Source organism: Trichechus manatus, unplaced genomic scaffold (assembly GCF_000243295.1).
Source record: "Trichechus manatus latirostris isolate Lorelei unplaced genomic scaffold, TriManLat1.0 scaffold00040, whole genome shotgun sequence".
Classification (NCBI taxonomy): Eukaryota; Metazoa; Chordata; class Mammalia; order Sirenia; family Trichechidae; genus Trichechus; species Trichechus manatus.
This window is the reverse complement of record NW_004443976.1, coordinates 9,390,329-9,406,850: the sequence shown is the minus strand read 5'-3', so window position 1 is coordinate 9,406,850 and position 16,522 is coordinate 9,390,329. Positions and strand designations below refer to the sequence as shown.

The 16,522-nt window shown below is 49.0% G+C and overlaps 1 protein-coding gene across 1 annotated transcript in view; it reads right to left on the bottom strand.

Moving 5' to 3' along the window:
* Window positions 1-16,522, bottom strand: part of GAS7 (growth arrest specific 7) — a 275,274-nt gene that overhangs the window by 13,278 nt on the left and 245,474 nt on the right. The window contains exons 6-8 of the mRNA XM_004376199.2: window positions 14,649-14,764; window positions 11,113-11,187; window positions 5,332-5,410 (exon numbers count right to left, since the gene is read on the bottom strand). Of these exons, the coding sequence (XP_004376256.1) occupies window positions 5,332-5,410; window positions 11,113-11,187; window positions 14,649-14,764 (270 nt within the window). The remainder of the gene's footprint in view (window positions 1-5,331; window positions 5,411-11,112; window positions 11,188-14,648; window positions 14,765-16,522) is intronic.

Below are 16,522 nucleotides of genomic sequence, written 5' to 3'. Positions count from 1 at the left end.
ACCCTGGTTAGAAATAAGGGTTTTCTTTTGCTGTGTTCATGAGGTCACAGCAGTGTACAATGAGTCCCAAACCTAATCACTTCTGAGTTATAAAAAGACCTGAACACATGGGGGAAGAAGATGCTGACGAGGGAGGCAGATGAGTCTATAAACCCAGGAACTCCAAGAACTGCCTGCTAATAGAAGGTGAAACGGCAGTTTTAGTCCACCCAGAGGTGCCTCGGAATGATCTGTTGATGGAAAGTCGGAGCTATTGAAAACCCTATGGAGCACAGTTCTACTCTGACACACACAGGGTAGCCATGAGTTCAACTGACTTGACGACAACTGGTAGAAGCTGAAATAAAGAAGGGCCTCCCTCTAAAGCCCCACCCTGAATCAGGACTTCTAGCCTCCTGAATCGTGAGAGAATAAATTTCTGTTCTTTAAAGCCACCCACTTGTGGTATTTCTGTTTCGGCAGCACTAAGTAACTAAGACAGGAGTGTATGAGGATTATCTCAGCCTGTTGACTCAGTAACTTCTGGGTTTCTTCCTGAGTCACTTCCTGGAAAGCAAGTGACTGCCAGATGTTAATGTGTCCCCGATGACATGGGGAGGGGGGTGCTTTTCAAAAATTAAGGGTCCCTGGCCTGGGTTCTGTGGTCTAGGGAAGGACTCTAGAACCTGCCAATAGACAAAAATGCTTTTCCAAAATCCCAAATGATATTCTGGAAACATGAGGCTTCTAGCTGTCAGAGGTGATTCCATTCCATAGATGAAGATTCATGAATTCTCCATCTCTACATTTTAAGTACTTTCAAAAGACTTTTTATTTTAAAAAGTTGACTTGGTGTCTTTCTTACTCATTTTTAACTTTTAACTGTCTCTGTTTAACAAGGAATCAGAAGTCCTTCCTGACAGTTTGTCTTCGTGAACTACTGGGTTGGCCTGTTGTCAAAATGCCCCCAGTGGGCTCCTCCTTTAATGGATGGGGACCTGCCATCACCGCCACGAGGCCACTGGAGCCGATCATCTTGCCTTTTCAGAACTCCTGCACTCTGAGTCTCCTTTTTCCTTCACCTCACACATAAGAAGAGAATAAAAGACATTTCAAATTGGAGGGAAGTGTTTTTTACATAGCGAGTTGTGCAATCAATTTAGTGGGCCAGGACCAGCTTTTTGATGAGAACTGACTAGCCTTGAATCGAAAATATCTAAGTACATTTTAGGTAGAAGGATAAATACTGTTTCACGAAACATTTGTTTTGGCTATTCATGTGCGTGAATCTGTATGTGGGTATCTGTCTGTATATATATGTGTGTGTTCTGAGTTGCCATGTGAATGTGTTTCTTACTGTGGGTCATGGTCAAATAAGCTTGAAAGATGCTGATCTGGTCCATACTTTTCATTTCACACATGATGAAGGTGAAGCCCAGAGATGTTAAGTGGCTAGCATAAGGTCACAAAGCTTGTTAGTGATGAAAAAATCAGTTGCCGTAGAGTTGAATCCAACTCCTGGTGACTCCATGAGTGTCAGAGTAGAACTGTGCTCCATAGGGTTTTCAATGGCTGATTTTTGGAAGCAGATCTACAGGCCTTTCTTCCGAGGTGCCTCTAAGTAGACTTAACCTCCAACCTTTCGGTTAGCAGCCAAGCACATTAACTGTTTGTGCCACCTGGGGACTCCTTGTTAGCGATAACACTGAGAGAAAACTCATGTTTCCTGACTCCCACTGTCCCTTCTCAATCTTCCGGCTGACTGCATGGCTTCTATTGCATGATTAGATTTCTCCCTTCTCCAGTTGGAGCCAGGGTAAGTTCCCTAGTACATAGCAATCTTATTTCTTTAACGGGCTGTTGCTGTGAACAATGGCTGGAGCTAGCAGACTAGAGAAGTCTGAAAGATTGCCTTAACAAAATTGCATGTCTTAAAGAGTTTTTACCACCGACACAGAACATTCAGAGCAGAATTTCAATAAGCTTTTGGAGCAGACATTAAAATGGGCTTTGCACACAGGGAGCCGTATTATCCAGGGCAAATAAATCCTTGGGCCCCCTTTCTTCTCGAGAAGATGCCATTAAGACTGGGGCTGCTACTGTGATCACCCAAGTCCCCCTGCGCTGACTGAGAGTCCCCCCGAGCAGGCTTGAGGCAGTAGGGCTCTCACGAAAAGATCTAGTTTGCATGGACATTCCTCATGAGCCTCTCATTAGATAATGATGAGGTCTGCCCTGGCTCAGGAATACTTGATTTCAAGCCTCCTGAGTACTTGGAGGACCAGCCTATACCACTCTGGGGACAGCCCCCTCAAGAGAGGGAAGACTGTTTCTCAAGAGCAGGGTTCTGTGTTTTAAGTGCCAGTGGTCAGCCCAAAGAGAGAGCACTGTCTGAAGAAAAGGCCTGGGGATCCAGCCTCCCATTGGTCAGTCTCTTCCTCTGCTGCCTCAATAGCTGAGCAGTCCACTGAGCCACATGTCCGTGGGCTGTGAGTCAATCTCTCTGCCCCCTTCTCGTCTGTGAAGTGGAGATGTCTATCTTGCATGATTGGGGGCGGGGGCAGTGGTGGTTCAGTGGTAGAATTCTTGCCTCCCATGCAGGAGACCCTCTACTTTGCCAAGGACTGGTCCCTCCTGATAACATGTTCAAGGTATGTCAGACCAAGTCTCACCATCTTCCCTTCTAAGGAGCATTCTGGCTGCACTTCCTCCAAGCAGAGGGTCAGTGAAAAAGAGGAAGACCCTCAACAAGATGGAGTCACACAGTGGCTGTAACAATGGGCCCAAACATAGCAACAACTGTGAGGATGGAGTAGGACCTGGCAGTGTTTCATTCTGTTGTACACAGAGTCACTGTGAGTCGGAACGGATCTGATGGTACCTAACGACAAAAGCAACACGCAGGACAGCCAGGTTCTATTCCCAGCCAAGGCACCTCATGTGCAGCCACCATCCATCAGTGGAGGTTTGTGTGTTGCTAATGATGCTGAACAGGTTTCAGTGAGCTTCCAGACTGAGATGGACTAGGAAGAAAGGCCTGGTGATCTATTTCCAAAAATCAGCCAGTGAAAACTCTATGGATCACAGTGGTCCGATCCACAACAAATCATGGAGATGGCACAGGACTGGGCAGCATTTGGTTCCATTGAGTATGGGGCCGCCAGGAATTGAGGGCCAACTTCACAGCAGCTAACAACAACATCATCTTGCATGGAGGCTGATAAACTTGAGTGAGATGAGTCCTATCGTGTACGTAATCATCTAGGATACTTACATCACCACTCTCAACTCTGAGAATGTCCCAGTCACCTGTTGAGTACTCTACAAGCAATCAAGAATCAGGGGTCACAGCTGGAGCACAGGGCATTTTTAGGGCAGTAAAACTATCCTGAATGATACTGTCATGGTGGAGATATGACATGCGTTTGTAAAAACCTGTACGACATCCACAGAGTACAACACAGAGTGAACCCCCATGTAAACTGTAGACTTTAGTTGATAACAATGTATCAATCTTGGTTCACCAGTTATAACAGCTGTACACAGCAATGCAAGATGTCAGCAGCAAGGGACACTGTGTGGAGTAGATGGGGCCTAAGGAGCTCTCTGTGCTTGACGCACAATTTTTCTGTAAACCTAAACTGCTCTAAAAAACAGTCGATTAAAAAAGAAAAAGAATGAGGGGTCCTGCTGATGGTGAGTAAATCCCACTAGGATTCCTGTGGATCCAGCAGGTGACATTTCAGAGCCTTGCAGATCTGGCTCCCAGCCCCCGCCTTCCCACTGGGCTCTGTAGTCAACAGAGGTTTCTCCCACTGTGCAAAACAGAGCCGTTGGGGGCTGGGACAGGAGAAGGGAGACCCAGGGGAAAGACTACCCATGATCCACAGCTTAAACATAACTTGCTGCTTTGTATGCAAAGAGACCAGTCCATGGAGCTCCCTTCTCGCTCAGGGCATGAGTGGCAATTTTCCTGCGAAGTGGTCAGTGTCACTAGTGTGCTGTTAGCCCGGGAATTCTCACTCGCATCTGAGTGTCAGCTCGACCTTGGGGTGCTGACATTGTTTAGAAGCAGGGGCTGGTAATAGCATTGTCTCTTCCTCCTGCCAGCTCTTTCCCACTTATTGACCTCTTTCGCATGCCTCGGCAGTTTGAGTCATTCATTCTGCCCACTCTGTGTGCAGAGCGCCACCATGGGTGTGGGGAGATGTGGACAGCGACTCCTGTCCTCAAAGGGCTCACAGCACATGGGGACTCCAAAGCAGGGGGCTGCAATGTGGTGGGAAAAGTGCTAGAAAGGCAAGATGACCAGTGTGTACTAATGTGGAAGCCCTAGCAAGGAGCAACCATCTTTGGGGGTAGTGTGCTCCCCAGTTTAAGTATGGGGGTGCTCAGAGAATTTAAGCACTTTACCGGAATGCCCTTTCTGGCTGCTGTATGTGGCTGGTGAGGGGATCCCAGTAGGCAAAGGTCACTGGGATGGTCTCACTCTCAAGGGTCTCCCCCTTTTAAAAGGCTAGTGGATAGCCCCCATCAATCGTTCACAGCTTAGTGTGAATTATTTCACTTTGACAGTTTATTTTTCACTTAAAAAACCGAGGCGGGGGGGGTAATTAGAGCCTTCCCTGTATTCATTAACTCATAAAATATTTGTTAAGCATCTGTTATGTACCAGGCAACATTCTGAGTACTGAGGACAGAGTGAACAGGACAAAAACACCCCTGTTCTTAAGATAAGCCTGGTGCTAGCGTCTTTGGAACCAAATGAAATAAGCGTCATTCATGTATTCTGAAATTCTGCAATGGCAACAACAAACACACAAATTCTCCCTTTGGCAGAGTCTAATATCTCCTGACATCAAGAAAAGGAAGAAAATGCTAACACGTTCCTTTGAAAGACTAGCAAAGAGACACTAGGGTTTCATCATTCAGGGGCTCACCTGAGGAAGGGGGGGATATCCAGACAGAGGTGTGCACAGGTGTACTGGGGCTGGCTCACACCAGCTTATAAAAGCTGAAGGTTACATTTTCAGAGCTGGGTGTTAAACACAGCTATTATTAAAAATCAGTGTATCTAAACTTACAATTAAATACACTGTATTAAACACAAAGGGAATGAATACTCACAACTCATCATTTCTTAACTGCATTTTACTATTATCTCTGCTCTTGAGGTTATTTACATCTACTACACATCTCTTTTCAACTCTACATTTGGTAAGCTCATGTTGGTAGCTTGAAATTTACACCAGAGAAATTGGCATACACTACAAACTGGAGAGACGGTTGTTAGACGTTTACCAGCACACCATCATATGCGGCCACCCCTGAAAGGCTGCAGGGAGGGGTTACCTTGGCAGAGAACTTGAGGTGAACTTCAGCCTCATCTGCAAGGCTCTTCTTCAGCTGGGACCACGCTTCTCCCAGGGAGCTGCAACACAAAGGAGACTGTCAGACTCAGGGCCACAGGGAGAGTGAGAGCTGCATCAATCTCAGGTCAGAGACCGAAGGCTCTCCTGAGGTGGGACGTATGTCTCAGCCCCATGTCTCAGCCCCATGTCTCAGGGAGGCATGTAATACCTAAGACCCTGGACTTGGATGAGGCACAGAACAACATGAACACCACACTTCCGCTCACAGGACCAGATGAACCCTTCAAAGACAAGGGAGCTAAGGGAACAGATATCGGACAGTCGAACGGCTGCAGAAATACCCGAACCAAGAGGCTCATAAGAACCGTGGAGATGTGAGAGGAAGGTGGGCGCGGTTACACAGTCTCAGCTGCGGGGAGGGCCTTGGTACCAGCACACATTGCCATCTCTACTGCTTTTCACCAGCCCTCCCTGTTTGTTGATGAGGCGTGCAAATGCCCACTGATAAATCCAGGAAAGAGAACAGACGGAAGGTGCCACGCAGCCCTGCTTACAGGTAATCCCCAGGCACTTGGCTTCCAGGAGAGGCAAGGATGGACCAGTCTGGGTCTAGAACTGCTTCTCTCTGGAGTGCAGACTCTCCAGCGCCCTCATCAGGAGCTTCTCTGTAGTCCCATTAGTCGCAGTGGGTTATAAGCCCTTAACACAGCCCACAGCTTACTGGAGAATGGGCAAGTTCTCTAATCTAAATCATTTTTCCACTCTAAGGAGACGTTTCAAGTAGAAAGAATACCTAAAGTCTCCAAGACTCTGAAATGCAGGCCTTCATGCTAGTTTCTTCATTATTTGAAACTCTTTTACTTCGCTGACCTTCCAAATGATACCCCTACTTCCTTCAAGACCTCTTAAATGCAGCCAGTAATCCAGGCTGAATGTTCAGTTGACTTAGTTTCATCAAGCAGCCACTTCCCTCCGAGAATTCATTAAGCTTGAGTGGCAAAGGCTGATTAAAAGACAGCACGCTGTAAGGCTTCTGGGTTTTGAGCAAAGCAGCCACAGCTAAGAATTACTGAGTGGAACCGATCCCTTTGATAAAATCCAGGCCCCACTGTCTGTGGTTTGGGCTCAGGCTGCTGTGAGTGTCTATGTGGAAATGACTGACTGATTTTATCAGGAGTCCAGCAGCAAAGAAAGGTTCCCCGGGGTGACCCTGACTGGGGAGCCCAGCTGGCATGAGAAGCGGGCGACCCAGTTGCTGGAATTGGTTTTAGCTGGAGGGGCCTGAGCTCCAGGAAGGCCTGCTAGGGAGTCTGCATCCTCTGGGTGGGCCTAGCCTCCTTCCTTATTGAGCAGGTGGGTAGGTGGTGCAGGGTGAGGGGAAGAAGGGTGCAGAAGCAGTCCGGTCATCCTATAGATTCATGGAACAGAATACACAGTCCAGAAACTGACTCACACATAGATGGTCAACTGAGGTGCAACCAAGATGCCAACATGTTTCAATGGGGAATGGATGATCTTTTAACAAACGGTGCTGGGCAACTGTACATCCACGTGGGACAAAATGAACCTTGACCCTTACCTCCTGTTATATACACCGATGACCTCAAAATGGACCAAGATCTAGAGTAAAAGGCAGCACTCCCAGAAGCAGAGGACAGGTGGGTACTTGATTAAACGGTGGTGACAAGGCTTTGCCCCTGCAGCTGAGCTATGTCCAGCAGTGGAGGGAGGTACACACAAGAGCCTCGGAAGCCAAAAAAGTTCCAGACGGTGCCAAGAGTTTGTGTGAGCACACATGTCTTTCAGCGGTGCTCAAGGTGAGTGACTGACCCAGTGACAGCAGCCACAGCCTGAGGATGTCATCTGAGGACCACTGGGAGGATGAGGAAGCACAAATATATGCTCAAGGCAATGTCCTCGGCCCCACCTCCAAGCTAGGCACTCACAGATGGAGACATCAATCCAGACACTCAGGTCCCTGTCTGAAAGGGCTGCATACTGTATGCTTCCAACTACAGGACATTCTGAAAAAGGCAAAACTATAGACAGTAAAATGATCCGTTGCCAGGGGCTCAGGGAAGTAAGAGGGATGAACAGGTGAAGCACCTGGCATTTTTAGGGCAGTGAAATTATTCTGCATGATACTGTAACAGTGAACACGACATGAAACATTTGCCAAAACCCACAGGACTGTACAACACAGAGGGAAGCCTAATGTAAATTATGGACTTTAGTTTAATAATGTATCAATTTTAGTTCCTTGGTGGTTAACAATGTACCGCAGGAATGCAGATGTTAATAACGGGAAACTGTTTGCAGGGGGAGACAGCATATGGGACTCTGTATTGTCTGCTGTTTTTCTGTGCACTGAAACCACCCTAAACAATAAAGTGTATTCGAAAAGATACTCGTGTACACCGATGTTCATTGTAGCACTAGTCACAATAGCCAAAAGATAGAAATGACTTAAATGCCCATCAACAGATGAATGGATAAGTAAACTGTGGTACATATGTACAATGGAATACTGCTCTGCCACAGAGAGAAATGAAGTCCTGATATATGTCACAACACGAATGAACCCTGAAAGCATCATGCTGAGCGAAATAAGTCAGTTACAAAAGGACGAATATTGTATGAGCCCATTTATATGGAACAGGCAAAGGTATAGAGACTAAAATTTATTCGTGGTTACCAGAGGTGGGTGGCAGGGGAAATGGGGAGTCACTGCTCAGGGGGCACTGAGTTTCTGTGAATGGTGGTGGGATAATTTCAACATAAATAGCGGTGATGGTTGCACAACAAGATGAATGTAACCAACATCACTGAATTGCACATCTAGAAAAATGCTGAATTGGCAAATGCTTTGTTACATATAATTTTATTATAACAATTTAAAAAATACATATATTCAGATGGGCCTATCTGAAATATGCAGATGGGCCCGCAGGCATCATGGTTTAAAATCAGGAAAGGTGTGCGTCAGGGTTGTATCCTTTCATCACACTTATTCAATCTGTATGCTGAGTAAATAATCCGAGAAGCTGGACTATATGAAGAAGAACAGGGCATCAGGATTGGAGGAAGACTCATTAACAACCTGCAAAATGCAGACTCATTAACAACCTGCAAAATGCAACCTGCAAAATTGCTTGCTGAAAGTGAAGAGGACGTGAAGCACTTACTGATGAAGATCAAAGACCACAGCCTTCAGTAAGGATTACACCTCAACATAAAGAAAACAAAATCCTCACAACTGGACCAATAAGCAAAATCACGGTAAACAGAAAAGAATGAAGCTGACAAGGATTTCATTTTACTTGGATCCACAATCTAGCTCATGGAAGCAGCAGTCAAGAAATCAAATGACATATTGCATTGGGCAAATCTGCTGCAAAAGACCTCTTTACAGTGTTAAAAAAGAAAGACATCACCTTGAGGACTAAGGTATGCCTGACCCAAGCCATGGTATTTTTAATCCCCTCATATGCATGTGAAAACTGGACAATGAATAAGTAAGACCAAAGAAGAATTGATGCCTTTGAATGATGGTGTTGGTGAAGAATACTGAATATACCATGAAGTGCCAGAAGAATGAACGAATCTGTCTTGGAAGAAGTACAGCCAGAATGCCCCTTAGAAGTGAGGATGGGGACACTTCGTCTGATGTACTTTGGACATGTTATCAGGAGGCACCAGTCCCTGGAGAAGGACCTCATGCTTGGTAAATCAGAGGGTCAGCGAAAAAGAGGAAAACCCTCAATGAGATGGACTGACACAGAGGCTACAACAATGAGCTCAGACATAACGACTGTGAGGATGGTGCAGGACTGGGCAGTGTTCTGCTGTCCATAGTGTTCTGCTGTACACAGGGTCGCTAGGAGTCACAACTGATTAGACAGCGCTTAACAACTAACAGACATCAATACATCTCCCATGCCTCTCCCTTCTACTTCCCCCCTCACTATTCTAGGGGACAAGGAGCTACTTCATAATTTAGAAAAAAGCAGAAAATCCTCTCACTTGAAGAAAGATTTTACATCAGTTAAAGAGATGAATGGAAAAAAAAAACCAACTTGTGATACACTTCTGTTCCAATCTACAGTCTGAGGCATGCTCAATCAAAATGCACGTTACTGTCACAACTGCCGGCCAGGAAAGACCAAAATCCTTTTCCTTTCCCCACAGGAGGGAAAAACTGAATGCAGAAGACATAATCTAATTCTGTTCATTTACCCATAAGCACATGTCCTGGGAAATCGAATTTGGACACAGCTCTCAAATTACAAAAGCAGCTCGTGTCTCCACCTGCGGCATCTTCCTAGGCTGCCCCAAATCTCTAGGCTTCAGTCTTAACACTTTGAAAGTTGCAAGCTGGGGTGCGTTAAATGCCCCAAACTGGATGTAAATGAAAAATAGCTAAGCTGCACGTTTGTGTGTGTGTGTGGAGGGGGGCACATGTTCCCCCACAGCCTGCATGTGGGTAAGTGTGTGCATAGGGTTAGTGTGTACATGCGGTGGCCACAGAGCATGGCACACATGTAGGTTGTAGATGAGAACCACTGATACAGTGCTGCATAGGTGAGTGCTTATTCCTGTCTGTATGCACATGTGTGGATGGCAGGGGGTGCAGGCCTGCTTTGTGGAGCTGGGCTTCTTGGGTTGGGAGCATATGCTGTGCACGCTGCCTGCATGGAGTGTCCTTGGAAGCAGCCCAGGCCGAGGAGGTGGAAGCTGGAAGACTCCAGAGCCACACAGTAATGATGCAGGGCATGGAGGTAATCAGGGAAGCCCCCTTCCCAGGCAGAAAGGGCGACTGCCCTGTGGACGCCCCTCCTGCCCTCATCTCAGGCTTGTGCGCTGAGCAGAAGAGGGCTGGGAGCTAACCCCATTTACACCCGTGGAAGAGACACTGGCCCCACTGGGCTGACCCGTGGTCGGCTGGGTTGGTGGAAACCATTTGGTGCAGGCTGCTGCTGCATGGCCAGCCCAGGCAGAGGATTTAATCAAAGCCAGATTTGGCTGGCAAAACCTCTGTCCCTGAAGGTTTTTGGCATAACATAACAGCTCTCTGAGAACCACCCCACACCCCAAGAGAATGTCTTCCTTCCTGGGGAGTCCATTCCCCATTGCAGGGGGAATTCAGAGATGGCACCTGAGGGGGTAGGGACACAGAGAGGACCTCTGGGCACCGTTTCAACGTTAACTTCTGAGATTCTTTTTGAACAGAAGGAGCAAAGAAGGCTGAAGACTTTCTCCCACTAGGAATCGCTCCGTGGCTGCGAGGGTTGGGCGGAGCCTCCCCCTGCCCAGGTCCATCCAATGAGGTCTGGACTATCAGAGCTGGAGGAGGGATGTTGGGGGTCTGGCCCACAGAGAGAGTTCTAAACCAGGCTGGATACTGGACCTTCTCACACCCAGTTTCCTACCAGCCTGGCCTCAGAGAAGGGATAGCTGGGGTGGACATCTGGGGGCTGGTGCCCAGCTACCAGGGGACAGGGCAGAGAGGGTTCTGACATATTCTGGCATCTGGCAGAAGGTCTTTGGTCACTAGAGAGAAGACACAGTGGAGACACTCACCCTGAGCCCTGGGTGCCCGCCCTAAGCCATGGATGCCCCCCTGAGCCAGGCCTAGGGGCACTTTCCCATTCAAGGTGGGCCCCTGTCAGTGACCAGTGAAGCAGACATGAAATGAAAAGGGATCCCCCTTCCTAAGTGTCCTCTCATCCTCCCCGCTCCCCTCACTCTCCTCCCAACTCACCCTTCCTCCTGGGCCGCCAAGGAGTTCTGAGAGAGCTTAGCTAAGTTCTTTGCATATTCTTCTTCAATCTTTATCCTGCAAGGGGAGAAAACCCAACACGTAAGCTCCCTGAGGCTGGATCATGGGTTGGAACTATAGTCCTGTCACTTACTCACTGTGTAACCAATCAGCTAAACTGTAAGGTCTGTGAATGCATGGGTCTTGTCTGTCCACCTGACACACAGTTGGTGGTTTTTTGAATAAGCAAATGAATAAAACTATCTGAACCTCTATCTCCTCATCTGCAAAATGGGACATTTCCATGGTTAACATGCTCAGATGCTAACCAAAAGGTTGGAGGTTGGAGTCCACCCAGAGGTGCCTCGGAAGGAAGGCCTGGTGATCTGCTTCTGAAAGAACTAGTCACTAACAACTCTACAGAGCACATTTCTACTCTGACACACATGGGGTTGCCATGAGTTGGAGTTGACTTGATGGCAACTGGCTTTTTGGTGGCTGGGACTGAAAAACTGTCATTTGCACAGCACCCAGGACAGGGCTGGACACATGGGACACCCTTAAGTGAATACACACAACCCGTGATGATCCATGAGAGATGCCCCAGTGCCGTCCCCACTGCCTTCCAAACTCAGACCTCTGGGCTTAGACCCTCAGAGATGCCGCGGCCCCTCTGCAGTCAGGGGAACATCTCCCAAAGCTCTCTCACTTCCAACGCCTCTAACTGACGAGCCCGCAGGGCACATGGATCTCCATGGAAACCAGGCAGTGCCCACAGCTGCAGCTCCCTCCATTGCCCTGGGGAGGCAACTTGCCTTAGATTTAGCCTCCAGCTGGCAGGCCCTTGACACACTTTCAAGACAACTCTCGGGGATGTTCTGTATTAGCTGGCACACGTGTTAACGTGTGGTCAGAGGAACTCCCCGCTGCCTATCCGGTCTCCTGGGCAACGGTGCTCGTGAGACCCTGGGCTGGCCAGGGGGCGGGCCTCAGAGAGCCTGGTCCATCCTCTGTGGCAGCGAAAGCACCAGAGAAGCTCTGGGGGCGGCAGCATCTGCCCCAGACCCCGGGTGCTCAGGCAGCCAGAGCCTAGGCGGGGGGTTGGGGTGTGTGTGTGAGGATGTGTCAGATACAGATGCAGCACCTGACAAAGGACTCTGGCAGCATTGGGGGGAATAATTATGGAGTGATCTGACACTGTAGGTTCACGAAAGACTCTGGCTCCCTCTCTACTGCTCTGCCCTCAGCCTCCAGGTTGGTCACAAGGACCTCTCAAGCCTATCTGCCATTTATCTCCTGCCTTTGCCCTTCCTCTGGGTTCCCTCTGCTTTCCCGTGCCCTCCCTCCTCAGGGTTACAACTGCCAGCCTGCAGCCTCCCTTCCCTCCTCACTGTGGCCAAGAGACCTCTCTAGAACACAGCTCTAACCATGTCACATGCCTGCCTTAAAATCCCTCAAATGCTTCTCAATGCCAGCATCACAGAGGCCAATGCCTATGTCCAGCATACGAGGTGTCTGCCTGCCTCCAGAATTCCCTGTCCGCATCACCTCCTCACCACTCCACCCCCACTTCTCTATGCTGAGGCCAGAGCAAACCAGTCACCAGTCCCTTAGAGTCCCACTCAGCTGGGGAGGAAAGGCCCTCCCTCCAGATTCCAAGTTGGAATGTGAAAAGTTAAAGGGTCTGCATTTTCTTAAGGAAGACCAAAGCTTTCCGAAACGGCAGATTCTATTCATTTCATAGCACAGCACTTGTTTGAAAGTATGGACCAGAAGCCTGTTCAAACTCTTTTTACAGCCGTTTTCCTATTTCCCAACATTCTACTATTGTTTTCTCCTACCTGAGCTGCGCAACCTCTCAATTTCCTACCAGTTTAAGGGGTCATAAAATAAAGATTTGATTATACAAATAAAAAAGAGGCCTTCCTAAGGAAAAGGGGTGCCTTAAAGTGCTGAAACATTATTACTTGGGTTGTTACTGTTATAATAAAAAAAAAGAAATATTTTAAAAAGGTATTACTATGTGCCATAAATATTTCCAGTATGCCCTGTGAATTTCAGATGGAAAGGTGTGTGTGTGTGCATGTGTACACATATGTAGGGTGTGCGCATGTGTGTCCTAGTGCATGTGAAGGGCAGTGTGTACATGTGTGTATACATGTATGTGTAGGTGTGGGGTGCGTGCACCCATGTGTGTAAGGAGGATGTGCATACACTGTGTGGGGTGTACGTGGGGTGTGTGCACACGTGAGGATGTGCATACACGTGTGGAGTGCATGTGGGGTGTGTGTACACACGTGTGTGTGGAGGATGTGCATACACTGTGTGGGGTGTGGGTGTGCGTACACATGTGTGGGGAGGATGTGCATATACTGTGTGGGTTGCATGTGTGGGTGTGTGTGCGCATGTGTGTGGGGAGGATGTGCATACACCGTGTGAGGTGCATGTGGGGTGTGTGCACGTGTGAGTATGGGCATACACCGAATGGGGTGCATGTGTGAATGTGTGCACACATGTGTGAGGAGGATGTGCCTACACTGTGTGGGTGCGTGTGCGGGGTGTGTGTGCACGTGTGTGAGGAGGATGTGCATACACCGTGTGGGGTGCATGTGTGGGTGCGTGCACACGTGTGTGAGGAGGATGTGCCTACACTGTGTGGGGTGCGTGTGCGGGGTGCGTGCACACGTGTGTGAGGAGGACGTGCCCACACTGTGTGGGGTACATGTGTGGGGTGTGTGCATGCCGTGTACTTAACAGTCTCAGAACTCAGAAAGCGGGAGGGAGGGGAGGAGGGAGATGGAGAAGGATGCCATCTGATAAAACTCCTGCTTTATGTAGCTTTCCCTGACTCCACCAGGCTAAATTCATTGCTTCCTCATCTATGTTCCCAAGTCTTCGGACAAACCACTGTCATCATTCCTGTGCTCATCACAATTTACTTGTCTGATTCCCCCATGAGACTGAGCTCCCTGGAGGCAGAGATGGCTGTGTGTGTGTGTTTTGGGGGTTTCTGTATCCCCAGGTCTGGGACGTAACTTTGGTTCAAAGTTGACTTGAAAGTTAACACTCTTTTCTGCTATGATCAGGTGCTTCAGATGAACACCAGGAAGGTAAGTAAAAGAGCAAAGCGGTCCCTGTGGGGGACAGTAGGGCAAACTGGAAACACACACTGCCTCTCTAAGGGGCAGCTGCTCCTCAGCTCCAGCCAACTGCTCCATAAGGGACGCAGAGAGACTGTTGCCAGACCTTCTGCTTTCTCAAGGGATGCTAGATGTCCACATTTAAATGCTGATGCAAATCTTCAAAATCACTCCACAGGTCAAGACAGCACATATGCTGGTATATCTGTCCTGGGGCCACGAGTCTGTGACTCCAGTCTTGTGCTCCCCTTAGCGCCGACCACACCCAGTGCTGGGCGCGCTGTGCTCCTTCCCACATCCCCAGCACTGGCCGTGCCGCTGCTCACTCCCCGTCCAGCAACGGGGCCACAGTGGGCACGGTCACCAGTCCCCAGAGCTGGAAGGGGTCCCAGGCCTCACCTTTCCCGGATGAATTCTGACATTTCCTTCTGCATCTGTTTGCCCTTCAATTGTTTCTGAAGCAGCAGCTCAAACCCAGCCACGGTGCCATTGCCTTGGGGGTCCTTCTTATCTGCCTAGAAAAGACACAGAAGCACGAAAGTTTAGGTGACATGGGTTGGCTGGAGCCAGGGAGAATGGGGTCTGGGGAGAAACACAGACCCCAGAAGGGATCCCAGCCCAAGAGGGAGGACGGGATCAGCAGTCCTGGCGGCCCCACTCCCTTCTCTCTCCTGGTGCCCCAGCCCTTGGCCATGGGCTTTCCAACACTTAGGTCCTTACAGTGGCTGCCACCTGTTTCCAGCCTCTTTGAAACCCATCCCCCTCAACCCTCCTGACCTAGGAAAGCTGCGGCAGAAGAGCGAGTGGCTGAGAGCACAGGCTCCGATGTCTGATGGCTGATAACTGCCAACCACCTAGCTGTTGAGGCTGGCTGTACCGCTTGGGAAATCTTGGCTTCTGACTCTGAGTTGGAACAGTTTGTGATCGTGGGGGCAGGTGCCGCCAACCTTAAGCCACCTTGCCTCCTATCAGCATCTTGCACTGGCCAGGCAGTGACAGCCCCGAGTGCACATTCATAAAAGATCACAGCGGGAAAAAAGATCAGTGTGGCTCCAGGGTGGAAAGTGGATTGAAAGGAAGCCAGAGAGGAGAAGGATTGCCAGTGTTGAAATCCCAGCTGGGCAAGCTCGGGTTAAGTTCTTAACTCATGCTAAGCCTGAGCTTCTTCATCTGGGAAAATAATGGCACCCTGCTCATAGCATTATTTCAGGGTAAGATGATACAAGGACAGTGCTTAGCACTTAGTAACCAGCTGCCACTGAGTTGAGTTCAACTCACGGCAACCCCATGTGTGTCAGAGTAGAACTGTGCTCCGCAGGGTTCTCAATGGCTGATTTTTCGCAAGTAGGTACCAGGACTTTCTTCTGTGGTGCGTCTGGGTGGACTGGAATCTTTGACCTTTCTCTAGCAGCTGAGCACATTAACTGTCTGCATCACCCAGAGTAAATATCAGAGTCCCTGGGGAGCCTGGATTAAGATGAGAACTCACTGTCTCACTCTCTTGGAAGCTGTTGACAGGCGGCAAGGTCACAAGCTCCCTCCAGCTCTCCAAAGCTCCTATATAGCCCCCTACACTGCTCCCCAGCTCCCACGAGGGCCACGTACAGGCCTGAACTACTCTCTCCTGAACATCTCTTTAGGAATGACGTTTCCAAACGCAGCCACGGCTGCCACCACCTCTCCTGGTCTTCTGTGCCCACCTGCTGAAGTTCACCCCGTCTGCTCATAGTCTACCCTGAATGATGCATATAAATCAGATCATGTCATATTGCTGCTGAAAACCTTCCAATATCTTTCTACTGCTCACAGAATCAAACCCAAAGTGACTACCCCGACCAGGTGCTGTTGAGTCATCTCCAACTTATGGTGACCCCATGTGTTGCAGAGCAGAACTGTGCTCCATAGGGTTTTTCACAGCTGTGTGATCTTTTAGAAGCAGATCACCAGGCTTTCTTCTAAGGAGCCCCCGGGTGGGTTCAAACTGCCAACCTTTCAGTTAGTAGCTGAGTGCTTAAATGTTTGTGCCATCCAGGGACATCACAAAGTGTCTACAGGGCCTAGAAGTCTTGCACGCTCTCGTCCCTGCCCTCCCTCCCCAACCTAACCTCCCTGAGCCCATCTGACACCAGAGCCCACGCCCTCTCAGCAACGTCTCTGCCTCTGCACACATCTCCATCCTGGAAGAAGCCCTGCAGGAGCTGTTTACTGGGGCAGGAGCAATCTCTGGGCATCTTCTAAGGGGTGAGGGATTTGGTACAAGGGAAAAAGTACGT